Source organism: Euphorbia lathyris, chromosome 3, assembly GCF_963576675.1.
Source record: "Euphorbia lathyris chromosome 3, ddEupLath1.1, whole genome shotgun sequence".
NCBI classification, from domain to species: domain Eukaryota; kingdom Viridiplantae; phylum Streptophyta; class Magnoliopsida; order Malpighiales; family Euphorbiaceae; genus Euphorbia; species Euphorbia lathyris.
Genome location: NC_088912.1, coordinates 56,368,423 through 56,395,863, shown reverse-complemented (window position 1 = coordinate 56,395,863; position 27,441 = coordinate 56,368,423). Strand labels below are relative to the sequence as shown.

General features: G+C 38.7%; 1 protein-coding gene across 2 annotated transcripts; it reads right to left on the bottom strand.

Moving 5' to 3' along the window:
- Positions 1-499: 499 nt before the first annotated feature.
- On the bottom strand, positions 500-3,539 carry LOC136221616 (probable receptor-like protein kinase At1g49730). 2 transcript variants are annotated; one of them, XM_066009005.1, is made up of 7 exons: positions 3,293-3,539; positions 2,454-2,712; positions 1,805-1,857; positions 1,660-1,727; positions 1,086-1,175; positions 932-1,007; positions 500-840 (listed from the first exon to the last, which is right to left on the bottom strand). In XM_066009005.1, exons 1-7 carry the CDS (start codon positions 3,354-3,356, stop codon positions 548-550), a joined length of 903 nt encoding a protein of 300 aa, XP_065865077.1. In that variant the 5' UTR covers positions 3,357-3,539; the 3' UTR covers positions 500-547. The 2 variants fall into 2 exon arrangements, with proteins under 2 accessions (XP_065865077.1, XP_065865078.1); XM_066009006.1 differs by having other exon boundaries at positions 938-1,007.
- Positions 3,540-27,441: the final 23,902 nt, after the last annotated feature.

Sequence of the window (27,441 nt, the reverse complement as noted above, 5' to 3'; positions counted from 1 at the left end):
ATTATCAGTGATGTGCGTACCAAGCAACTCATTCACTGGTCTGGCCTTCCTCCATATGTGAAAGAAAAAAAGATTGATTGTGATATTTGTTAGGTTCTTTAGTTTTATCATCAGATAGTTAATTCTGTTATCGCTTGATAGTTAATTCTGTTATCGCTTTTGTTAGCTTATTTTGGACTATATTGAGGTAGTTATGCAATAGAATCTATAGTTGTAATATGTAAACATTTGGTGACTTCATATAGGTACCAACTGTTATTTAAGGTCATTACTTAGAAAGGGCAATATCAATGAGAATTAACTAATTCCTTCTGATATTCTGTCTTTTCCCTCTTCTATCTTCTCCTAAATCCTCTAATCTGTGCTAAGTGAGAAGAACTTCTGACATCTATTTATCTGGTGAAGCAAGACACATATTTGAAGAACAGAGTCGGACATGTGGACTTGGACATGTTAATGAAAAAAAACTGATATATCTTTAACTAAACAATGAAACGAATTTCAAATGAATGGATGAATTCATTAGTGCCTTCCGTCGTTTGGCATATCAATGGAAGGAATTCTGCACATAACGAAAAATCTGAGGAATAGAAAATTTTGGTTTATCCCCAGATGTTATACACAATCTTGCAACAGCAAGAAGATTTTTAAGCTGTTTGGAGTTATAAGTGTTCCCAAGATCTGGGTCTATCATCATCTGCATAGAACTGCGAAATCGTGATCCTTGGATCCATTGGATTAAATCTGTGCTGCCCTTCTCGGATGATTGACCAGTTATTAACTCCAGGAGCACCACGCCTAGCTGAAATATTATGTTTCCACCACTCCCATCCATACACTCTGCGACTCAACAATCACAGAAATAAATAAATAAATAAAGGTTTAAACTAACTGTAAACTTTCTTGTTCCCTTTATCAAATGATAAATCACCTTCACCTTCAGCTGATGGGGGTTGGGGCATTGCAGCATAATTTCCATCAGGACTAAGAAGGCCAAAATTGGAAAGCTGTCATGTAATGCAAATTATATGAGGGTTGCAGCAGTAATTCAATATCATTATCCTAGTTAGTTGTTCCAACTTCACCTTTGCATTGAAGTTCTCATCTAGCATGATGTTGCTTGAGCTGATAGATACATGATACATTGACAGGTTACTAAAGAGAAACAGATATTCCTGCAGTGTAGTGTAAAAAGTCAACATTGTAACTCATCTGCTCATGCTAAAGACTAGGATAATAGAGTTTGTGATAACATATATAAATGCAAAACACCATTTTAAATCCCTGAACGAGCCTCTCAACTTCAAACTTAAAATAAACTCCTCAATTTTATAATTGAAATCTATTCAGCTTTATTAACACATACAATGTGTGTGCATCATAAATAGAACTGGAAAATTAATAATAATAACATTGAGAAGCTCAATAGCCCACAATAGATGCATGAAGTTTAAGAGTTCACTGGAATAAAGAAAATGTGCTTTGATTAGAATAAGTATTCACCAAAAGATGTTGAGGGGATGGTAACATTTTAGAAAATGAATGTTGCATTGGATATCCACATTCATATATCACAGTTAGCCAAGGAAAAGTTTGTATTGAATTATGCTGGAAGCATGGTGCACATTTAGAAGGTAATATCACTTACAATTGACCTACCAATGCTGCTGCTACTCCAATGGCTATCTGTAACCTTGTCTTCCAATTCAAGGGAGTCTTAAGAGGATCTGCCAAGGGTTATTTATTTGTCAGAAAATTCAATTTTGCAATCATATATGTTTTTTAATTTATGCTCTAAGATTACCATTTAGATGCTCCTTCAAGCTTCCATTTTCTATATTGTCAAACACTAGCAACCTGCAAATTAGCGAACCAGATTAACAGTAGAGGAATGCCTTTTGCTGATCGCCACCGAATGAAATCAACAAATGGTCTTGAGATGAAATGGCTTTAACAGATTTCGTTGCACTATGATACTCAACAAACTTTATGAAATTGAAACCAGTGGTTGCATACTAAAAACACACTTAAAACAGTAATTGCGGCAGCTTGGAGTTTGCTACTTGTTGGTAACTTAATATGACGGTAATGTTAGGAGGCTAATCTAATGGTGACACTGACCAGGTGAACATTATTATGATACAAACTTGAAATACTAATAAAAAAATGTGATTGGTTCCACTTCCCATTATCATGAATGGAAATGGAATTCTTTAGAAAGTACCTAGTTGGTTTTCAACATAAAATATCATCAAGAAGAACTCTCTTTGACACATACACACATTCTAAGAAGAACCCATAGAAAATGCACTCGCTGTTTGTCTCCGGAATCATGAAAACAAGCCTAAATATGTTCCAATTCTTCACTTCACAAACAATTGAAGAAGAATTACCCAGAGAGAGTTTATCCATGTAGAAAAAATAAATAAAAATAAATAAGACAGATAGCAAACCTTTTCTGACCCATGGAGAATCCTTTAAGAGCAAGAAGATGACGGTGATGCAAGCGACCCAAGAGTTGTACTTCCCTATAAAAAACATCATCTCCTTGATCAAGGTCGTTTACTTCCTTCACAAGTGCAATTTCACCATCTTGAAATCTGGCCTTGTAAGCAGTCCCATGAGAATCACTATATATTATTCTGTGAAAGCCATCCGTTGCCCTCTTTACTTCTTTGTATGAGAAGCGCCTAGCAAAGTAAGATACAGCTCCTGCAGAAACAGCATCTTATAATTCATAGCTCAAAAACATATAGATTTTTAACTAAAACACTTTGTCCTCATCCTAATCTACGTTTCCATAATCAAATTGCTTTTTGCCGGACAAACTGAAGTTCAACAAGAAACTCATCCACAATAAATAAATAAATAAATAAATAACAGTTTGATACACTTAAATATAAAATTTCACTTGATCTAGAGATACAGTCAGAAATCAATTTCAAAAGTAGAATTGCCTTGCGTATAAGTTTGGTCTCCTGAAACCCATATGTTAATTTTTCAGGTCTACCCTAAATTTTACTCAAATTGCAAAATTGACAAGAGCTTATGGCCAAATTTTTGCACGAGAAAATGTAACAGTTGAGTTCCTGAAGAAATAAAACAAGTATTTCAGAAACAAATAACACGCAAATCTTAATCTGCGACATTCAAGTCCAGATGTACCAAAAAATTACAGAGAATTCACCGCTGGAAGCTCAGAAATAACTAGTATAGATAAAATTAACACCACATCTAACACAAACAAACAGTCACATAGACACTAGAATTTGAGGGGGAAAATAAAATATACCAGAACGGGATCGGTGAAGCCAAGAGAGAAGTTGAGGACGAATCTTGTGGATCAGACGATCCATAGTGGGAATTGGCAGGCCAGAGAAAAGAAGAAGTCTACCTTGGAACTGTACAGTTAAACATTCACAACAGTACAAGTAGAGTAATTTCCAATTATTATCTCTCTCTTTTTCCGTAACCAGCTCGATTGAGTTTCGAGCTTTTTATTTTTATTCTTACTCTGCTCCAGCCTCCAGCCTGTTCCTTTGTTAGTTACTCACTACTTTGTTTCTATTCATTGCTTCTATTAGGTAATAAGGGAATGCGACAAAAACAGTTGAAAACAGTTGAAAATTATACTCCCTCCCTCCTATTTTAAAATCTAGGCCTAAATACATTATGTATATTATGTACTTGCTCCAAAATATTTATTGCCTTTCAATTTTGAATACAGCATTTCTATCCCATTACGAAGAAATTTACATTTTATGCATTTTCTTTTCGTGAAAAGAGAATTGAAGGAAAAATACCACGTATTCTATTCGGGTTATTAGATTACCTTTGATGTGACCTTTGTATTACCAGTCACAGAGTCGAGATTAATAAGAAGAGCCACGAACTAACAGCGGCTACACTTGTGAGAGAGAAAATGGGAGGAGGCATACAGTAGAAAGAGAGAGGCAACATACATTAGGGAGAGAGAGGCAACATTTCCCTCTCTTTGGCGTATTCTTTTATACTAAGGTTAGACAACTTATTATCTATTTATCAAAAACGACTAGGGAAAATCCCCAGCATATGTGCCTCTCTTTGGGTACGGCCCATTCAATTCATCGATAGACTTTATAATTGGTCCATATCCGAATTTTTCCAACATTTCCCACTCGCATGTAACAGAACATAATCTAAATTCGTTCTCAATCTTATTCATCTTCGTAAATAGTTCGTGCGACCGACGTACACTCGAGAGCACTAATGTTATATACTCATTGGAGATATATAGCATTTCGATGAGCATGTTTCAAAGCAAGTGTTATATACTCGTTGGAGATACATAGCCTTTTGATTTGTACATGTATTGTGACATGTCATACGCTTTATCCCGAAATCCATCTCGTAGCCATATGTAATACTTTGATCTCAATTACAATTTTCTATTTTCACAAATATACCCACATGCATACGTGTCCAAATAGTGATAAACAGAAATATTTAGATGTGATCAAATGGAATTCCTTTCCTCTTATTATGTTCTTTCCATTATGATCCAATCAACTTAAATGGTCAGGTTCTTTTCTGGTCTGAATCATCTCATGGTCTTCAAAAAGAAAATTCTAAGATAAGTCAAATTAGACCATACTTCCAGAACAAGTTAAGGGTTCTGAGAATAAAGTAATCAAGAAACCATAGTTTTATTATGATGTGAGAATCACACTAGGAAAACTTGAGTACCATTTTATATAATGTTTTTCCATCTCATGGTCGCTAAGCATATATGGTATGAAAATATGTATTATGGTGTTTCGTTCTTTCAACATGTCTTTTGAGAAAAACACCATACAGAAGTCTTAGTTCAAATGTCCCAAAACATCTAACATCAATCCACACCACACAAAGACTTATTCCGATTTTGAAGACGAAATATCTCAAGTTACTCTTCAGTTGTGATCTTGATACCATATAACTCTCTTGTATGTCTATACGTTACATTATACATATATATCCATCTTGTACTTTAAATGAAACTAATTTCATCATTTATGCAAGGCGGCTAAAGTTTATTGTGATATCTCCCGTTTTACTAAAAAAACAGCCTCACCCTTATGCCTTTGGTCATTGTTTATGGAGAAAATAAGGATAAATGCTCAGATGAGTGAGCTACTTCTTTGTGTGACATGCATAACAAGATACAATAGCAAATATCAACATATTATATTCGCACTCGTGTATTGAAAAACTCCCAAAAAACTTTATTAGATAATCATGTTTTCATAAGTACATGAAATTAGAAATATGTTTAGATCACTACAAGAAAAACAAGCTATAACAAGAAGAAAATAATGATATTAAAAAAATTCTCATTGAAAGATAAATATAATGAAAGGAAATAATATTATTAAAGTATTAATAACCAAACATTTATTATTCAATTTATTTTTTAAAATATCCTCATTAAATGATAAAAATATAAAGATAATATAAAACATTCTTATTAAAATGAGATATTCATTAATTACAATGAGGATAAATAATATTGTAAAGACCAAAATTAAATTTGAAGTCATTTTAACTCCAAAAAATGGACGCCATTCTTTCTCCTAAAAATTTAGTCCTCCCAATTCATTCCTATCAAAATATTTGGGCAAAAATATTTTAGTAAAACCTAACTAATAGTAGAAGAAATATATGTTTTTTTAAAACTCTCCCCACCATCCACGATTACTCTTCCAATTCTAGGTCATCTTCACTTTCTTCTCAAACCCAATCAACTTCATCGGAATTTTCACAATCCATCATAGAAGTTAGGTCCAATCATTTCTCTTTGATTAGGTTGTCGCTTGTGGTGGTTGTATCATCGTCCTTAACCTTTGAAGAATGCTTCAAAAATATGGCATCGTCTTGCTAATCTTCCTTCTTTAACCATCAAAAAGTACTTCAGTTACAACCACACCAGCATAGCCACCACCCCATACAGTATGTAATAAAATATGGAAGTTCTGATTCGAGATCGAAGATAGATCTTGCTGCAAGGGTAAAATACTAAGGCATGAGTGAATTTTTTTGAAATGGATACTCTATAGTATTTTTTTTCTATGTTAGTGCTTGTTTTAGTTAGTGCTTGCTTTAGCAGTTGTTCTTGCTATTTCTCCGGATAATGGCTATTTTCCAAACATGATGGCTAACATGTTTCTGCTCACATTTTCTTACTACTTATTTGTGAAGATTTCATCTCCATTATTGGTAGAAAGAATAGACAAACTAAGTTTTCCTTTCTTGGTTGATTTTAATCGTATGATTAATTGAAGTTATAGCTGAATAGTGCATGTTAATTCTTCTTCAAGCTTGCTAATGGTGTGTTGATGATTGAGCTTATATAATTTTCTGTTTTCAAAATGTTCCTTATGAATTGAACACATGCACAATACAGGGCACACTTAATAAATTGTATGAATTCATATGTGGAGAATTTGGCATATGTGTATGGTTTCATCTTTTCTTTTAGACTACAATGTAACAAGTTTTGGGTCTTTAAGTGTCTTTGGTTATAGAGTTCCATTGACGGAAGGTGGATGTAACATAACTACTACATTGGAGGATGAATCTTGTGAGCCCAATTTGCTTCTTTAATCACATAATAAGGATATTTGTCTTGTCAAATCTAATGGAAAGAGATTGTTTCTTGTTGATACGTTAGCCTTTGTAATTTTCTCCTTTGCATTTGTTTCAATTCATTTCAAGAAAAAATTAGGATTTTGATTTTGTTTCAATGTTCTTGGAATGAGGATTGGTGCAATTTGATGTTGTTTTCTTTTTCTTTGGAAATAACATTACCGAATGGTTGTTTAGGTTAGAATATTGGAGGCTCAAGGAGTGCCCTCAAAGCAAGTTGAGCTTATAATAGATGTGATTATTGAAGTTTTGAATGACAACTTAGAAATTTTGGCTCAATTTGTTGCCTCAATAGGAGAGATGAATAAAGTAAGGTTATATAAATTTTTTATTGTATTCTTGTTTTCTCAGCGGGGACCCCTTGTGGTGGGACCCCTCCCCGGACCCTCGCTCAGCGGGGACGCGTAATGCGACCGGGCCGCCCTTTTTATTCTTGTTTTCTCAAGTTAGTTTAATAGTATTACATTGACTTAAGCCTTAGGTTTAGAAGCAGAGCGATAAGTAACCACATAGAAGAAATTGACAATCTGTATTCTTTACAATAGATATATAAAATCCCTTCCCTAAGGGATTTTATATATCTATTGTAAAGAATACAGATTGTCAATTTCTTAGGGAAGGGATTTTATATATCTATTGTAAAGAATACAGATTGTCAATTTCTTCTATGGGGGTACTTATCGCTCTGCTTCTAAACCTAAGGCTTAAGTCAATGTAATACTATTAAACTAAGTCAATGTAATTTCTTTTATATATATCTTTCGTCGGTTCCCATGTCTGAGTATAAAAATAAATATTGCTTCAAAATCTTCAGTTGGTATGCTATCACTTTCTTCCTCCTTTCCTCTATTTTGTTTCTTTTGCTTCTAAATATACAAATAATTTCCCATGCGATTTCTTATTTTATTTTCTCTTTCAAATCAACATGCACAAGTTTGATTTATTGTCTGTGTTTTGTTTAATGAGCTATCTCTATTACCGAGGTATGCTTTTGTGTGTTAGTAGATGCATCAAATTGCTATTTTTCTATACAATAAAATGTTGTTTGATTGAATTTATGTTTCTTGGTAATTTTAATTTGTCAATAAAGCTTAAAATCATATTTGTTCTTATACATTCTGCATGAAGTTTTTCAGGAAAATGGATAACCGGTTGTGCAATAAAGAAAGATATCATTCAAGTAACATTTTCTTCTCTTGGTGTTTATTTTATCTTTCATCCTCGTTTGGCCATGAATTTCATTATTACAACAAAGTATATGTGGTTTAACATTTTGCAGTGTTTGTTATGTGGTTTAAAAGTTTGCAAAGACGTGTCTAAGTTTTGCTCCGTTAGCAAGAAGGAAAAAAAAAGAAAAATAAATGTAAGGAAAAATGAGAATTTCCTTTGTTTGCTAACGAAAAGATTTTAAATCATTACAAATACTTTATTGAGAATATTTGCTTATCATTACAAAATATTTTAATAGGGATAAAATTATTATCATTGTAATTTATAACGAGGATAACACTTTGCCCTCATTAATACTTTACTAAGAGATCCCAGTAATGAAGTGCGCATGAGAGTAATTATTCTCATAAAAATGCTTTAAATAAGGATATTTGAGCTATTAATAAGAATATCTCCCCTCCTTAAAAGTTATTTTTGTTTATAGTGGATCCTACACAAACCTTGGGATCTAATATGTTTCACATAAACATCTATCTCGATAGGTTTAGTAAGGGGACCAACTACCATGTCATGAATAGAAACATACTTCACACTAAGGGGGCGTTTGGTTCGTAGAGGGGTAACGGAATGGAATCAAGAAAGGGAAACAAGGAGAATGGAATGGAATGGCCCTGAATTCCCTTATGTTTGTTTCAGTCCACAAAGGGAATGATATACCCATGGTTCCCTTTGTGGTTGTTTGGTTCAAATGAGGTAATAAACTAGAGTTGTGTTTTTAACAATAATTTCTATACATACATGTATTTATATTAATAAATTAATCACATGTAGAATGAAAATCAATTTATTCAATCATTAAAATCAAAAGACGATGAAACTGAAGAAATTGAAATAAAATAAATCAAAGAAAATACATAAATATTCTATTTTAAATTAATTAAAAATAAATACCAAAACCGAATAATATGATAAAAGAAAAATATTTATTTTTTAGGGTAAAAAAATAAAAACAAATAAGTATAAGGATCAAAAGTGAGATTAGTTTAGGGATAAATAAATATAAGGATCAAAATAAAAATCAAAAAGTAAAAATTAGTCAAAAATATTTTTTGAAAAATAAATAAATAAATAATATATAAGTATAAGGATCAAAAGTGAAATTAATCCAAGGATTAAAAAAAAGTAAAAATAAATCAATATATGGACCAAAATAAAAATTAAAAACAAAATAGAGACTAAAATGAAATCTTATAAGGAGAGTATATGTTCAAATTAGTGAGATAGGGGGAAAAGGGAATGGAAAACCTTAGGGGGTTAGGGGAATGAGATTAGAGGAGTTAGGAGTAAACCCAAAACTAAAAGGGGGTAAAGGGAATGATTGAATTAATAAAACAAACACCAACAAAAGGAATAAAACCTCCTCTTTCCCTTACCCTTTCCTGAAACCCCCAAAACAAACGGTCCCTAACTTCTTTATGTGTAGTTAATTCTCTAACAAAGTGATAAACTTAATCTCTTATGTGCTTTGTCTTGCCATGGAACCTCTGATCTTTGGCAAATGCAATAGTATATTGACTATCACTATTTATCACTACTAGAGTATTAGAGGTCGTAAGATTTAGATGGTTCAAGAATCTATTGAGCCATACCGCCTCTTGTGATGTAAATGAGTATAACACATGCTCTGCTTACATTATGGAAAATGATACACATTTGTTTCTTGCTGCTTCATTATATCTCCCCGTTTCATAGCAAGAAAACATAGCTGGACTTCCTCTCCTCTAGGTCTCCCAACATCTCTGTATCCTTTTTGTTGAAGACCTTTGCCTTGATAACATAGAGAATAAGATGCAGTTGCTTTGAGATACCTCAGTATTCTCTTAATAGGTGACAAATATGCTTGTCTAGGATTGGAATAATATCTACTCACCATACCAATAATGTGGCAGATATTAGGTCTTGTACATAACATTACGTACATTAGACTGCCCATGGCACTCATATAAGGTACCCTTTTCATATAGTTATTTTCTTATTGTTTTTTGTGACACATGTCAGTACTAAGGGTCACATCCTTTGACATTGGCCTACCAATTAGGATTTTAGTTCTGCATATTGAATCAGTCAAGAATTTTGTTGACATAAGTTTGTTGAGGCAGTGCCAACAAGTTCTTTGAACGATCTCTCGAAATCTTAACTTCGAGAATATACACTGCTTCTCCCATGTCTTTCATAACTTGAGCTTAAGCTTTGACTTGGTTCATATATTCAACATCGTTTCTTACTATAAGGATATCATTTACATATAATGACAAAATGACAAATTTTCTACCGGAGCTTTTTGTATTGACACAATGGTCTTCTTGAATCAACTTGAAGTTATTTGATATCATTTCATTGTGAAATCGAATATACCGTTGTTTAGAAGCCTATTTTAGGTCATAAATTGATTTAATCAATTTGCAAACCTTTTATTCACAACCCGTTTCGATGAAACCTACAGGTTATTCTATCTAGATTTCTCCATCCAATTCTCCATTGAGAAAAACAGTCTTTACATCCATTTGATGTAGCTCTAGGTAAACTTTCCACTATAGTTAGGATTACTCTTATCGATGTAAACCTTACAACAGGTGAGAAGGTCTCCTTAAGGTCTATCCCTTTCTGTTGAGTATATCCCTTAGAGACTAAACGGGCTTTGTATCTTTCAATACTTCCATCTGCATTTCACTTAACTTTGAGAACCCATTTGTTCCCAATAGTTTTTCATCCTTCTAGTAGATCAACCAACTACCAAAGAAAGTTTAATCCCATGGAAGACATTCCTTCTTCCATTGCCTTATTCCACTTGTCTTTTACAGGACATGAGAGAGCCTTATTGGACATTCTTGGGCTCCATGTCGTTTTGGATAACTAAAAAAGTCGTACCTTCAATACTAGATCGACGATGTTTGAATTTTTACCTTTTAGTACAACGTGGCTTTGAATCTTGATAAATATGTCACATATATTTATCATAGTTTGGTATGCTCCCACTAGGACCAAGCTCTATCTTCTCGTAAGAATTAGAAATCACACTCCCACTTAAGGTAGGATCTAGATCATTTGTTATGTTGAGGTAATGGATCTCGATCTTATTCCTCAAAATTTTGCTCACTCGATTGGGGAGATCCGTTTGATTCTAATTACTCAAATAAAGTGAGATCATGGTCCACTTCTCCTAACTTAGGGAGCCCGTTCTCTAAAAATACAACATCTGATAATTGTAATTTCATCACACGTCCGTCTTCATTTTCTTCCACTAGGACATATCCTTTTGATCATTATGGGTATCGTATAAAGATACACTCTTTACCTTTTGGACCTACAAGTTTACTTCCCAAGGTTTGAGCATACTCAAATTGGGGTTTCGACTTGCCATAATTCATATGGAGTCAATGTGACAGATTTGGAGGGTACTCGATTCAAGACATAAGTGGCTATTAGCAATGCATCTCTATAATAAGAAATTGGTAGATTTGCTTCAGCTATCATTGACCTGACCTGATAATTGTGTAAACTTTCTTGATCGGTATCCCTTCCCTGTAAGATGTTGTTGGGTTTGGTCGGGGACACTCTAATGCCAAAGTTAGTACTCCCTCTATTCTCAAATAAGTGTCGTTTTAGATAATTGTTTTTATTCTTTTTTAAGTGTCGTTTTCGTTTTTCAATAAAATTTAGTATAGTTTTTTGGTCTAAGCATTTAAATTTTGTCTTGATTTATGTGTTTTTTAAGCTTTCAAAGTTTTTTCTCCAACCATTATAGGAGAGAGAATTTTTATTTAGTTAATCCATGTAAATTTATTAATTTAAGTGCATATTAATTGTGTTTCTTAATTTGTGTGAAAAACCCTAAAACGACACTTATTTGAGAATGGAGGGAGTATATTATTTGAGAGTAAATGGGTAATGACAAAAGTTTTTGGAAGTTAAGCCAACATACCTCAAATACACCTAATTTAGGGTATTTATATAGAATTTCTTAACTTTTTAGCATTAATGATGCCTTATTTGAACGGTCATGTCATTACTTCTCTTTAATGGCTACTGTAGACACCGAGTCGGAGGACCTGTGACGAAAACCTGTAACAAGACGATCGAAGCGGTTGGTTCCGGAAGTTTTAAAACAAAAATATATAATAAAAAGGAGCGACGTGGTGCGAACGCCTAGCGGCAGCCGACGCGCGTCCGACGACAGTTGGACGTGAGCCCGGCAACGCGGGGCGCATGCTTGACGTCCACTGGGCGCGCACGCCCGACGGCCGTTGGGTGAACGCCCAACGACGTGGGGCAAACGCCCAGCGTAGGCGAGGCAAGCGCCGACGTCCGTTGGGCGAACGCCCAACATCCGTTGGGAGAACGCCCAACGACGTTGGGCGAACGCCCAACCTGCGTTGGGCGTTCGCCCAACACAAGTTGGGCGTTCGCCCAACACAAGTTGGGCGTTCGCCCAACCTGCTTTGGGCGACGCCCAATCTTAATCGGGCGTCGCCCAATGTCTCCGGGATCCGTGCCTATATAAGGCACGGATCCCCATGCATTTAAAAGAAGGGAGGAAATTTTTGGAGCTTTCTCACTCTAGACATTTTTAGAGAGAGAAAGTCAATTTTTTGGAGAAAATATTTTTTTTCCCAAAAAAATCCAAATTTTCCAAAGTTGAATATTTTATCGAAAACACAAAAAACACCGGAAAATCACAATTCGCGGAATCAACCGACTTCGACTGTCAGATACCGATCTTGAGGTATTATCCGAGGACTAGACTCGTTTTATTTTATTTAATTTATTTCCTTTATTTATTTATTTTTATGTTATAATTTTATTTATTTAGTTATTTATTTATTTATCACGCTTTATTTAATTTTTCGTATTTATTTAATTTTCACCTCGTGTTAAATAAACGTTCGGTTTTGTTTTGAAATAAAAACCTCGTTTTAATATCCCAATACGAACCGTGATCCGATTCAAAGGTAGTTCGGGATTAAAAAATGTTGTAATTATAAGTTTTCAAAATTTTTCTAAATAACGTTTTAAATAAAAAACATCGTTTAGGAACCTCCGTTATAGACTATGATCCATTTTTGGTAGTTCGGAGGTCCAAAACGATAGAATAGATCTAATCCAAAGTGTTTGAATAAATCTGAAAAGTTGTGGACTGTTTCTGTAATTCTCCTTTTTCTGTCACTAACAACAGATTGGCGACGGGTTTTCCGTCGGTAATCTGCTGGAAACCGAAAATCACCCTTTTAAACCATTTTCTCAACTTTTTGGCATTTTAATCCTTTATATATATATGTATAATTATGTAACATGTTGGTAGAAATTATTTTTGAGGTATTTACTTAATAACTACCTATATACTTATTATTTTGTATTTTTGATTATGATTTTCATTGATTTGGTTTTGGTATATATGTATATATATTCTTGGGTTATCAAATGATGGTTTAGCTATTATTTAGGGAAGAGTATTTTCTATGTACTTATTATATCAAACTTATTTTCTAGTTTTTATGGTTTTCATTGTTTTCACATAGTTATAAGTAGGATAAAAATGTACTCTATTTAATATTTTCACTATCATTTCTTATACCTATATATTTATTACTTATTATCCTCTTACTCATTTTTGTTATCATTATTTTTAGACAAAATGCATATATACATGTATATAACCTTTTGTTTTTCTTATTCTTTTGATATTAGGTGTATGTGTTTTAAATTGGTTTTATTTGGTGAATTTTGAGATTTAATTCATTACTTGTTGTCATTTTATCTACATAAAGGATAATTGAGTGAAAGAGGGGAAAATAAACCACAAAAAAGAGAGTTTAATTTGTTTGTTTAAATTAAAGCTTTTCTAGATATTCCTAAAGTGTAAATAACGTTTTCTTGTCATTTTTTTAACCATTTCCAAAATATCACGTGTTGAAACCTTAATCCGTTCCAACGACGGATTAGACGAACCTTCTAATTAAAATCATTTTCATTGTAAATAATAGAGTTTTGAATCGTTTTCTTAAATGGTTTGTACAAAATAAATGGACTTGTATGCCTAATCACGTTTTTGGAGTTAAAGTTTTTTTTATTCCACATTTTCAAGCACTCGAGTCGTTCCAACGGTGATTCGAGTCGATGTCATGTAAATTAACGGGGTTTTAAAACGTACCTAAATCGTTCCAACGGCGATTGAGGTACGAACCATGTAAATAAACTCGTTTTGGGGAATGAGATTAGCTTAGAGTTAGTGTATAATATAAAGTATAAATCACACTATGAATAAATCAATTCTTCCTTCTCCCCTTCTCTCTCCTATGTATTTTTAATTCATGTAAATGGGTGATTCTTTACTAAAGTGGCTTTCAATAATATATGCTCAAAACGGTTTTCAAAACGAGAAAGAAAAGGTTTCAAATGAATTTTAAACTTGAAGAAATATGCGATTAGTCCGTTATCGCCTAACACGCTGAGTAGGAGGCCGGTGGTTCATAACCGGGCGATGTCGGGGTGCCTAGTAGCCTTTCTCCGGAAAGGAACTAGCCTTCTCGGCTCGTACCTAAGTTTCCCGAACCCTCACCGGTCTCCCGCAAGGGATCGTTGTTCATTTTCCCATTCGTGGGTGGCGACTCTTCCATACTCCGAGCTCCGGTCCTGCCGAGCAGCTTGATTCCATGATTGGTTGCTTTCGGCGCCAATCACCGCTTACGTCGCCATGAGGTGTCCACCCCCCGGTCCGCCCGGGCGAGGCCGTTCGGCACCTTGTCTAACAAGTGGCGACTCTGCTGGGGAAGCGAGAAATTTGATTCCGGAAGGCGTGTATTAAGCCCTTAACGGGGACGGATCGTATTATTTCTTTTCGTATGCATTCAAAAGCATTATTGCAAACCTTTTGGGTAATTTCCGCGAAACCTCTAGCGAGAGTCCATTCGTCGCTCGAAAGAGGCTAGCGTAAGTTCCCCCTTACAGTAAGGCGCCAAAGGGTCCCCATCCATTCGTTAGGGGCGAATTTGTGCGGTCCTGTGAGGTCCCGCGATCAGCCGTGTCAGCATATAGTAGCCTTAGAAGTTGCCATAGGATTACCCGTTACCATTTTTGATGTGATGAATGAATCAGTTCGTGTTTTGAAATTGCCATGATACGTGTCTACATCCTAAAATATGTAAAGAAAATGAAACGGTACGTTAATATATACTCTTAAACCGATATACAAACTACCCCAAAACATTGAAACGTTTCGAACTAAAGACGACTTAGTCATCTCGTATGAATGAACTTGTGCGACCCGCCTAGTCCCTTTCCGTGTCCCGAAGAAGGCACATGTTCAGGAAATGCGTTATGACGTAAACACGTATCAGTATGAATCGGTTTGGTATTAAGGATAGTTATATCTCAATTCAAAAGACTATATTAACGGTAACCGTTATTCACATTCTTTGAATACGTTAGGATAAAACGAAATCATGACGAAACGAAAACGAAGAACATTTCTGTTTTGAACGACCTCGTCGTAACGTAAAGAGTTTTATGAACGTGGCCCGTCCCTTCCGAATGAAAAAAACAAACTCTTACATTACGCCTTGTGTTGTTCTTAAGAGAAATGGATGTATCCGCGAAAGTGACTAAAAACAAAAATAAACGAACGACCAAAATCATTCCGTATCTACGATATATGTCAATCCCAAGAGTAGTTAAAGAAAACGAACCAATATCGTTGAATACATGCCTCGAAAAGGTGTATACACCGTTTAAAATCACAAAGCCGAATTAAGCTAAACCGCATAATTGCACCATATGGACGAGACTGCGGGTTTGACTAACGACTCGATCATTTCGACCGTTACCAAAACTATAAGAAATATGGCCCGATATACGCGTTTGCTTAACTCGTGCCTAAATGAAAAGGAAAGGTGATATCCCTGCTTCGAATAAGCATGCGATTCAACGAAACGTTGATTTTCTATAACCACGTTAGGGTGATATATCCCGTAGATAGGGAAGAAATAAAGAGTTGTTGCTAGCCGAAAGATTACCATGCGCTCGAATAAGACTCGCCGTCTTTTCACGTAGCTAAAACGAGCAAGCGGATTCTTGACGCTAAAAACAAACACGTTACGCGATGAGTCCGTTCCCTAAAATAAAATCCAAAAAGTGATTTCATCACTAAATAAACACGTGGTTACGTCTCTCGATAGATCCAAAAGATCCCGTCGTAATCCAAAAATCGAGACACAAACCCACGCGAATAAAAGGGAATGAGTCATTGTCAATAACGAACGATTGAACCAAAAGAATAACTCGTACCACGTCTAAAATCTGAGACGCGCTCAAAGGGAGTCAAAACCCGAATTACTGCGTCTCGCAAAATGACAAAAGACGAGTTATTCCGAAAGGACAATCCAACTTGGTCGATATCTTAGTCACTGAACGTTGATACGTCAAAACGAACTGTATTGTCTGATGGATGATTTACTTTTCTGCGATAATCGACGGCATCACGCGTCCCCTGGATCGCCATGTGAGCCCCGAACCAAAATCCTAGGAAAGAGACTTGGACCATCGAGTGTGTGGAGGAATAAGGGTGGAAGAGAGATGATGTGATACATGTAATTAGACTAACGTTTGTTCTTCTTATCTTATATATCCGTAAATAAATAAACGCACACACCATGAATCATGCATATAAAATCATGCATACATACTAATGGATGACCGTTCGCGCAGACTTCATCATTAAGCGGTTGTGGTTTCGCGAGAGTAACCGGTTAGTCAGGCAGTTTGATCAGCTACAAATTGACAGTTCTGAATCGGCAGTTGTGGCGTCTGAGTCATCTTCGTCCGAGTATACTCAGTCTTCAGCCAGTATGTATGCGACCGACGAAAAGATGGCCGAATTGGAAAATTCTATGAACAATATCAATGATCAGCTGGCCGCAATTTTGGCCCAGCTAGCTGAGCTGGCATTGAAGGACAATAAGAGTGGTAGTAAGCGTGCTGAGAATGAAGTGAACACCGGTCCCCACTTCGGGAATGAGGATGACTATCAGGACTATATCCGGAAACAGCTTGAGAAAGAGAAGGCTAAGGAAGAGGAGTGGAAGCAGCACATCACTCAGGAGGTCCAGGATCTGCGTGGGGGAAGCTCCGGAAGTCAGGACTTTTATAATTTGAAGAATTGTTTGTCGGCAACTGCTTTGCCTTTGAAGTTTCGACTTCCTGACATGAAAAAGTTTGACGGAACTGGGGATCCTACCACCCACATGAATCAGTATGTCACAGTAATGAAGCACACGATCCTGACTAAGGATCAAGTCTTGGGGCTGTTTAATACTTATCTGGAGGGGGCTGCCCTCACATGGTTCCATGCGTTGCCGATGGTTACGAAAAGAGATTGGAAGGAGTTGGCAAAGTCATTTATCACTCAGTATAGTTTCAACACTATGCTTGAGGTTACTCTGAAGGAGCTAGAGAGCACTAAGCAGCAGGCCGGGGAATATTTTTCCGATTTCGTGAGAAGATGGAGGGCCAAGGCCGCGGTTATGAAGCAGAAGCCGCTTGAGCAGGATCAGATCCGAATGGTAGTCGGTAACACATTGCCGTATATTAAGAATGAGCTGCGGTACATGCCTTTTACCGATTTCAACCAGATGTATAGCTGTGCCTTGACAGTTGAGGGGGATGGAGAACCGAAGAAAGCTTATACCAAGTGGACGAAGTCGGGATATAGTGCCGGAGGGCCAAGTGCGAGTGCAGAATCTGCTGCGGTGAAAGTGCTTGAACTGAATGCTATCGAGAAGAGGCAGTTCGCCAAATTTGATCAAACCTACGCAAAAGTTTTCGAACGGTTGCAGAAGAAGGGGTTGTTGAAAGCTCTTACTCCTTATAACAAAGCTCCGCCCACTCAGCAGATACAAGCTAGGGGATACTGCGAATTCCACAACAGTTATGGGCATACCATTGAGAACTGTGAGAGGTTAAAGCATGAGATCCAAGATTTGATTGAGGAGAAGAAGATAGCTGATCCTTCGTTAGCAAACCCTTCCACTAGGCGCAATCTGCTGCCTAATCATAGGGTGAGCATGATCGGAGTTGGGCTGGAAGAAAGCATGGTGGTGGAATCCTTCGGGGAAAATGAAGAGGAGTTGTTGGACTCCGATGAAAAGAGCAATGTAGGAAATGGTCTATATGTGTCCTTCCTTGGAAAAGAACCGGAAGGCGAACCGATGGATGAAGGGTTGGACGGTGGAGCACCTTATGATGAGGATAGTGCTGAAGAGACCGGGGAAGGGTCGTCTCGGACTATTGTGCCAGAATTGAGTCTATTTAGTGGAGGAGAGGATCCCGATGTGCACTTGCGTGAATATATGCACGATATGTTTGTTGAATCCTTCGGGGTGGACGAGATTGCTCAGTGGTTCCACCATTCGCTAATAGGCGAGCCTTTGGGGTGGTTCCACTCATTACCCGACTCTTGCAAGCATGATTGGGAACAGTTGTCCGATCTATTCCTTGAAAAGTACAAGAACACTAAGAACAGGGTGGCAGAGTGCTTCGCACTGCAGATTGGGCCTATCAAACGCCCGTTGCCGATGGTCAGTAAGTATAATGGCAACAAGGATCCAATGGAGCACCTTCACTTCTACCTATCGGCCATGGGGCCTTTGGGTTTTAAGGAAGAAGAGATCACCAGTCTGTTTTGCAATTCACTAATGGGGGAGCCGCTGATGTGGTACATGTCTCTCCCGATGCATATTAAGCGCGATTGGGCCGCGATGACCAAAAGGTTCATTAAGGAATACACAGTATGGATGCTTGTAGAGCAAACCCCGGACTCACCCTCTTATGAAACACCCGAGGCGGTGTTGGCAATGCCCAGATATGGCGGATATCGGGATCCCGTGGAGCATGCAAGGTTGTTCCACAACCACATGTACGACGCTGGGTTCCCTCAGTGTGAATTACATGAACATTTCTCGAAAACTCTCATGGGAGAAGCCTTGTTGTGGCACCAAGGCCTATCAGAGGAAGAGATGGGTCATTGGATACCTCTTAGGGATGCTTTTGTGTCGAGGTATGAGATGTATGTTCCATGGACGGGATCCCTGGAAGATCTGGATAGGATCAGGCAATTCCCCGAGGAACCATTCGTGGATTATGTTAGGAGGTGGAGGTACCGCTACGAGTTATGTCATGAAACGATGAGCGATAAGGTGCAGATCATGTGCATACAGAGAGGCACTATTCCGTTAGCGGCAAGGAGAATGAATAGGGTGTTTCTCCAAAACTATGATGAATTGATAGGCTGGGCCATGTATGGATCGGCAGATCCCTTGTATTTAAATTCAAACGTCCCTCACGTGATGGACCTAATGGTTGTGGACATCTGGGAAAGTTCCTCGGACGAGGAGGATGCTGATCGGATGATTCCTATCAATATTTGGGATGAATCTGATGATGAGCCGGAAATCGCCGTCATGACAAGATCAGGTCAGGTGGCGAGGGAAAGGCACCTGTGGTTGAGACTGAGATAGGGGAAGGATCGGCTCCCAAGCCAGATGACCAAGTCCTCGAGCAGTTGAAGAAAACACAAGCTAAGTCTACGGTATGGGAAGTCCTATGCCATTCCAAGTACCACCGTGAAAATCTGATGAAAGAGCTGCAGAATTTGGTTATTTCTACCGATGCTGAGCCGGCAGCGTTAGTAGGGGCAATTATGGCCCGGAAGAAGACCGAAATCACGTTCACTGACGAAGATCTCCCAGAAGAGGGGAAGGCTCACAACAAGCCTTTGTACATCCGAGCTGAAATTAATGGGAAGAAGACTAGCTGTGTGATGGTCGATGATGGATCGGCCATTAATGTTTGCCCACTAAAACTTTTTTCCAACTTGGGAGTAGAAAGAGGAGATTTGACTGCCTCGGAAACCGTGATCAGGGCCTATGATGATAGCCGTAGGCACATCGAAGGAGTTTTTAAGGCCAAGCTGAAAGTAGGGCCGCATGAAGAGGAGACTGAATTCACTATGCTGGATATACCGGTGACGTTTGCCGTGTTGTTGGGACGTCCATGGTAGCACAAGTTGGGAGGTGTGCCCTCCACGCTCCACCAAATGATCAAATTTCCCTTCGGGGAGGAGATAGTGACGATCAGAGCTGAGAAATTGAGTTCAGTGGCGGCATTGGGAATTGAGCCTCAGCTTTTCTCCGGATTCCAAGTTTCTGGGATCTACGAGTCTAGCATGACCACCGATGTGGTGAAGATGATGAAAGGGGGTTTCATCCCTGGTATGGGCTTCGGAGCACACCATCAGGGGTTGCCAGAATTTCCGGATTTCAAGAGTCAGAAAACCCGGAGGGGCTTGGGGTATGAGCAGGGAGGTCCGTCCAACACAGGCGGTGAAGGAAAAGTGGGCCTAAAGAAGTATTTTGTGAATGAGGGTCACCGGAAGGTTTATTCGGGGGCTCCTGAGTCATGGACTAGCACCGAGGGAAAGATTCTGCCAGGTTTCGAGATCTTCAATGATGTTACCGACTAGGGCAAAGGAAAGGCAAGTTGTTTCGTCGAGGAGATCATGATGTTAGATCTTAATGCCGAGGAGCAGGTCATCACTATTGAAGCAACTGTGGGAGCGGTGGACGAGCCCAGTACCTCCAAGGCTTATGAGAAACCCGAGAACCCCGATGATGAAAATTGTATTACTGCTTTATTTGAATCCGATGATGTACTCACCAACACTATCAATGAAATGAATTCCGATTTTGCTTACTTGCTTGATGTTGATCGTGATCATTCCATGCATTCTCATTCATATAACAGACCTACATTTGAAATCAATACAATAGAAATGTCAACTTTCAATCTTGGCACGGATGAAAATCCTAAACTTATACAAATTGCTCAAGAATTAACTATTGAAGAGAGGAAAGAATTTGAGAGAATAATTAAAAAATACGAAATAGTGTTTGCTTGGACATACGAAGACATGCCAGGAATTGATCAATCAATCGTAACTCACCGTATTCCAACATACCCCGATGCTAAGCCCGTGAAACAGAAACTCCGACGCATAAGACCGGAATGGGCAAATAAGATCAGAGAAGAAGTGAAGAAGCAGTTAGAAGCAGGGTTCATCGAAGTAATCGACTATCCCCCTTGGGTCGCGAATGTAGTGCCCATCGCGAAGAAGGACGGCAAAGTAAGAATGTGCGTCGATTATAGAGATCTTAACAAGGCGTGCCCCCAAAGATGAATTCGCGTTGCCTCATATCGACGTGTTAATCGACAGTGCAGCATCGAGCGTCTTACACACGAATGTGGATGGTTTTATGGGCTACATGCAAGTTCAGATGGCCGAGAAACACAAAGCAAAAACCTCGTTCACAACTGAGTGGGGAACATACTGCTATAGGGTGATGTCGTTTGGTTTGAAAAATGCCGGGGCAACTTACCAGCGAATGGCTACGGCACTGTTCCATGATATGATACACAAAGAGGTAGAGGTTTATGTGGATGACATGATGGTCAAATCGGAGACGAGAGAGGGGCATTTCGCTGCACTCGAGAAGTTTTTGGCCCGAATTGCAGAATTCAAACTAAGGTTGAACCCGAAGAAGTGCTTCTTCGGCGTTTCATCGGGGAAAATCTTAGGCTTTGTAATCGGAAATAAGGGAATTGAAGTAGATCCCGACAAAGTAAAGGCCATACGGGAAATGCCGGCACCAAAGAATGAGAAAGAGGTGAGAGGGTTTCTGGGACATGTTCAGTATATCAGTCGGTTCATAGCAAGACTCACTGCAATCTGCGAGCTGATCTTTAAGTTGCTACGGAAAGATCAACCCACGATTTGGAATGATAAGTGTCAGCAAGCCTTAGAGAATGTCCGGAACTACTTGTCTAATCCGCCGGTTCTGAGACCGCCTAAACTTGGAAAACCGCTTCTCCTATATGTAGCAATCGAAGAGCGATCTATTGGGGCAATGCTGGCCCAAGAAGGGGACATCGGTGTGGAGCACGCGGTGTATTATCTGAGTAAGAAGTTCCTGGAATACGAGCTTAAGTATAACATGATCGAAAAGACGTGCGTGGCGGTAGTATGGTTAACAAAGAAACTACGGCACTATTTTCAATTTTACAAAGTGATCATTATTTCCCGGATGGATCCTGTGAAGTATCTGTACCGAACTCCGTCTCTAACAGGGAAGCTAGCCCGATGGTTGTTGCTTTTGTCCGAATTTGATATCGAATATGTAACGAAGAAGGTTATCAAGGGGAGAGCCGTAGCAGAATTTCTGGCCAACCAACCTCTGAACGCAGAAGAGGAAGAGATAAACTATGATTTCCCCGATGAGCACTTGAACGCAATAGAAGTTATACCGTGGAAAATGTTCTTTGATGGAGCAGTTAATTCGAATGGAGCCGGAGTAGGGGTGCTACTTATCTCACCAGAAGGAGAAAGGATCCCAATGGCAAAGAAGCTATCCTTCCCTCTCACCAATAATATGGCCGAATATGAAGCGTGCATCTATGGGTTGGAGTCGTTAGCAGCACTGGGAGCATCATATGTTGAAATCTGGGGCGACTCAAAACTGATTATCGAACAAGCGCATGGAAACTGGGAAGTGAGGGAAGAAAGGTTGCGTCCATACCTAGACCAGCTGGAAGGATTGGCGCGAAGATTCAGCGAGTGTCGTTTTTATCACATTCCTCGAGCACAGAACCATGCAGCGGATGCTTTGGCCACTTTGGTATCAGTATGGGATAACCCTCGGAACCTTGCCTCGAAGCCTTTGGTATTGAAGAGGTCTCACAAACCATGCTACAAAGATGTAATGCTGTTGGGGGCAGATGAAAAGCCTTGGTATTTCGATATCGTAAACTTCATGAAGAGTGGAACATACCCGGCAGAATCAGAACTTAGGGATCAGGCTGTGATTAGAAGGTTAGCTCAGCAGTTCGTCATCCACAACGACTTGCTTTACAAAAGGCACACCGATGGTTTACAACTAAGGTGCTTGGATGCGGGAGAAGCCCGTGAGGCAATGGAGTCAGTACACTCGGGAATTTGTGGGGCCCATATGGGAGGAGCAGTATTGGCAAAGAAAATCATAAGGCAAGGCTTCTATTGGCTCACCATGGAAAGAGATTGTAACGAGTATGCGAAGAAATGCCATGATTGTCAAATCCACGGAGATTATAATCACTTACCAGCTATAGAATTGCACGTGTTAGCGCCCATTTGGCCGTTTGCGGCTTGGGGCATTGATATCATCGGGGAGGTGAGGCCTAATGCGTCAAACGGACACAAATTCATTGCAGTCGCCATTGATTACTTCACCAAGTGGGTAGAGGCAGAATCATTTAGCAAGTTGGGGTCTAAACAGATGAGGAAGTTCATTGAAAAGCACTTGATCATCAGGTTCGGAGTGCCTCATCACATGATCACGGATAATGGGGTCCAGTTTCAAGGAGAAGTGAAAAGTCTATTCCAAGAATACGGTATTGAACATCATAGGTCTTCTCCGTATCGTCCGCAAGCTAATGGCGCAGTGGAGGCGGCTAATAAGAACCTTAAAAGGATTCTCGTAAAGACAGTAGACTCGCACCGGAACTGGCACGAACAGCTTTCGCTCGCTTTATGGGCTTATCGCACGACAGTTAGAACGTCAACTGGGGCAACGCCGTTCTCCTTGGTATACGGTGCGGAAGCCGTTCTCCCGATTGAGATTGAAAAGCGATCGTTGAGAATCGCAGTAGAAGCAGAGATTCCCGAGACGGAATGGGTGAAGAAGCGATATGAGCAGTTAGCATTGGTGGACGAGAAAAGGATGGAGGCCCTTTACCATGTGCAGTTATATCAGAGAAGGATGACCCGAGCCTTCAACAAAAAGGTCAAGGCCAGCCCTATCAAAGAAGGAGACCTGGTGCTGAAACAGATCCGAGTGGCGCACACCGACCCTAGGGGCAAGTTTAGGCCTAACTAGGAAGGACCGTTCTTCGTGAAGAAGATCCTGAGCAAAGGGGCGGTGAAGCTTACTACTATGGACGGTATAGAGTTCTCCGAACCTACCAATCTGGATAGGCTTAAGAAATACTTTTCGTAAAAAAAAAGAAAAAAAGAAACGAGAATTCCCGATAGGTTGAAAACCCGCAAAGGGCGGCCCATGCAACAATAAGGGACATCCCAATGGGTGAAAACCCGAAAGGGCACTCATTTGAAAATTCTAGGATAGTAAAAGGAGAGATGAAAAATCGCTGGGATCTGAAAACCGAAAAGGCGGGTCCTGGTAACGATAGTTATATCTTGAGCAATTATAAAAATAATGTATGAGCGGCTAAGTATTTCCATTGTTTGTAAATAAATAAAGGCATGAATATATTTGAAGAGGATGATTGGAATCATTACAATCTACTGAATGCATGGTAATATAAATCATGAGTTATACATTTCTTACCTCTCTTTTCACATAAAAAGCCTACGTACTATCCACCCCTCTCCCTATACACAAGCTATACATCGGGGTGATTCTAATAAAAAGCTACAAAGCTATAAATAATGAGCCTAATAAGGAGGAAGATCCCAGTAATCCTCAAAATCCCTCAAACGGGAAGCCCGCTCCGCAGATAAGGCCTCCTCGGCAACTCGAAGTCTCTCCTCGGCGGCAAGGTGCCCCGCGGTCTCCACTCGCGCCCTCTCCTCTGCAGCAAGACGCCCCTCGGTCTCCGCTCGCATCACCCCGGACCAATGATCATTCCTCTCCCGATAGACCTGATCGACCCTAGCATCGGCCTCTCGCTGCGACTCACTCCTCCTCTACTCATTTGCATGGAGATCGCTCTGTAGAAAAAAAAAAGAAAAAGAACATTGAAACAAGGCAACAACAGAAGTCATACATACATATGTGCATACATTCCACTACACTAAAATAAAATAAGGATACTTACCAGGTGGCTGGTGCAACGAAGGCTGAGTCGCTCTCGGAGATAACCAGACAACCCCACGTAGTCAGTGCACGTCTCCCTCGAAGTCTGGAGGGCGTCCAGGGGATCAAACGGTATCCTCGATGTGAAAGCAGGAGGAGCTATCTCAACACCAGCATAAGCCACTCCGGACTCGTCATAGTGAACTGTCGAGAAGTCCCTCCCAAAGTCGGGGATAGGTACGCCTAAAGGGGGCCACTCCGGTCGGGTGACGCCCGAGGACTCGCCCGCGTAATAGGAGGGCTCGCCCGCAGGCGTTCGAGCCTGAGCACCATCAAAGAAGTCGGACATCCGAGCACTCCTCAAAGAACCCTCCTGCGTATGAAGACACAATGAGTATCCCTAACCACCTAGCTAATAAAGAATGAAAAACGGTCAAGCACTCACCGGGAGCTCCTCCCTACCAAAAACCGCTGCGACAGCCTCGGCTGAAAACACGTCCGTCCTAGGATCCACCTCCATCGCAACCTCGGGAGCGTCCGCCGGGGTCAACAAAGTCGATAAATAGTGAGCACGACCCTCTGCATGGTCCCACACGTCTCGGGGGGCAAACTGGCGGGTCAGGTCGCGACGAATGTCCGATAGAGGCATGGTCCTCACGACAAACATGGACACAGGTGTTAGACGAGGTGCCGCGGCCTAATCTCCCGGGCGGACCGGGGGGTGGACACCTCATGGCGATGTAAGCGGTGATTGGCGCCGAAAGCAACCAATCGTGGAATCAAGCTGCTCGGCAGGACCGGAGCTCGGAGATATGGAAGAGTCGCCACCCACGAATGGGAAAATGAACACCGATCCCTTGCGGGAGACCGGTGTGGGTTCGGGAAACTTAGGTACGAGCCGAGAAGGCTAGCTCCTTTCCGGAGAAAGGCTACTAGGCACCCCGACATCGCCCGGTTATGAACCATCGGCCTCCTACTCAGCATGTTAGGCGATAACTGACTAATCGTATACTTCTTTAAGTTTAAAATTCATTTGAAACCTTTTCTTTCTCGTTTTGGAAACCGTTTTGAGCATATATTATGGAAAAGCCACTTTAGTAAAGAATCACCCATTTACATCAGTTTAATATTCATACAAAGAAAGGAGGAAGAAAGAAGAATTGATTTATTTACAACGTGATTTATGTTCCGTGTTACTTACTAATTCTATACTAATTCACTTCCCCAAAACGAGTTCATTTACATGGTTCATACCTTAATCGCCGTTGGAACGATTTAAGTACGTTTCAAAACCCCGTTTGATGAAATTCACCCGAATCGCCGTTGGAACGACTCAAGTGTTTGAAAACGTTAAGGTAAAAAAACTTTAATAAGAAAACATGGTTAAGTCATACAAGTCAATTTATTTTGTACAAATCATTTAAGAAAACAATGCAAAACTCCATTATTCACAAAGAGAACGATTTTAATTACAATGTTCGCTTAATCCGTCGTTGGAACGGAATAAGGTTTTAAAACGTGGTGTTTTGGGAAATGATTTGAAAATGTCAAGAAAACACTATTCATTTACATTAGGAACCTCTAAAAATCCTTTAGTTTAAATAATTAAATCGAAAACCCTTTTTGTGATTTATTTTCCCATTTTTATTCAATGGACTCTTTACTCATTATAATTCCAACAATAAACATATTTAAACCAAAATTCACTCCCAAATAAAGCCCATTTGAAACATGGACCCCTAAATGGCCCAAAAGAATAAAGAAAATAATATAAGCATATATATATATACATTTTAATCCAAAAAAGAAACATGAAATAAAAGTTAATGAAGAGAGATTATATTATACATATATGAAAATACTAAATATAATACATTTATACTTTAAACATGTGAAAATAGTAAATAAAACCCTTAAATGAGAAAATATCATTTATCCCCAAAATAGTTTTATCTCAATAATAACTAATATTACCTAAATAGCCCAAAAATCACCTATGTTTATATATAGTTTAAATATCAAAATAATACCCATTTATCTACTAAGTATCTACTAATCAATTACTTTCAAAACACCCAAGTAAATAACATTCTAAAATAAAATCCAATATAACTCAAATGAATGAAAAAGGAAATATATATATACATATACTTATAATAGATCAAATTAATGAAAAATAATATATAGACATTCTAAATAACTATAGGTACCAAATATCCAAAAATAATTTGAAAATATTTAGTACATAAATATACATATATGTACAAAGGATTGAAAGCTTAAAAGTTGAGAAAGAGGGACCAAAACAGTTTTTTTTACATTTCAGCAGCTTTACCGACGGAAATTCCGTCGGTAAACAGCCTTTAGTGACAGAAAATGGAAAATTACAGTAGCACTCCAATTATTTCCAGATTTATTCAAAAGCTTTAAATTAAGTCTAATTCAATCGTTTTGGATTTCCGAACTACCAAAAATGGATCATAGTCAATAACGGAAGTTCCTAAAACGACGTTTTTATTTTAAAACGTTATTTGAAAATTCTTTAAATTACAACTTATAATTACAACGTCTTTAATACCCGAACTACCTTTTTATCGGATCACGGTTCGTATTGGGATATCAAAACGAGGTTTGTTATTTTAAAACAAAACCA

Coding starts and splice junctions, on each gene's coding strand:
- LOC136221616 (XM_066009005.1), bottom strand. CDS start 3,356: ATGGATCGTCTGATCCACAAGATTCGTCCTCAACTTCTCTCTTGGCTT. Junction 2,713..3,292: donor GCTTCACCGATCCCGTTCTG/GTATATTTTATT, acceptor CTGTTTCTGCAG/GAGCTGTATCTTACTTTGCT. Junction 1,176..1,659: donor TTGGAGTAGCAGCAGCATTG/GTAGGTCAATTG, acceptor ACTACACTGCAG/GAATATCTGTTTCTCTTTAG.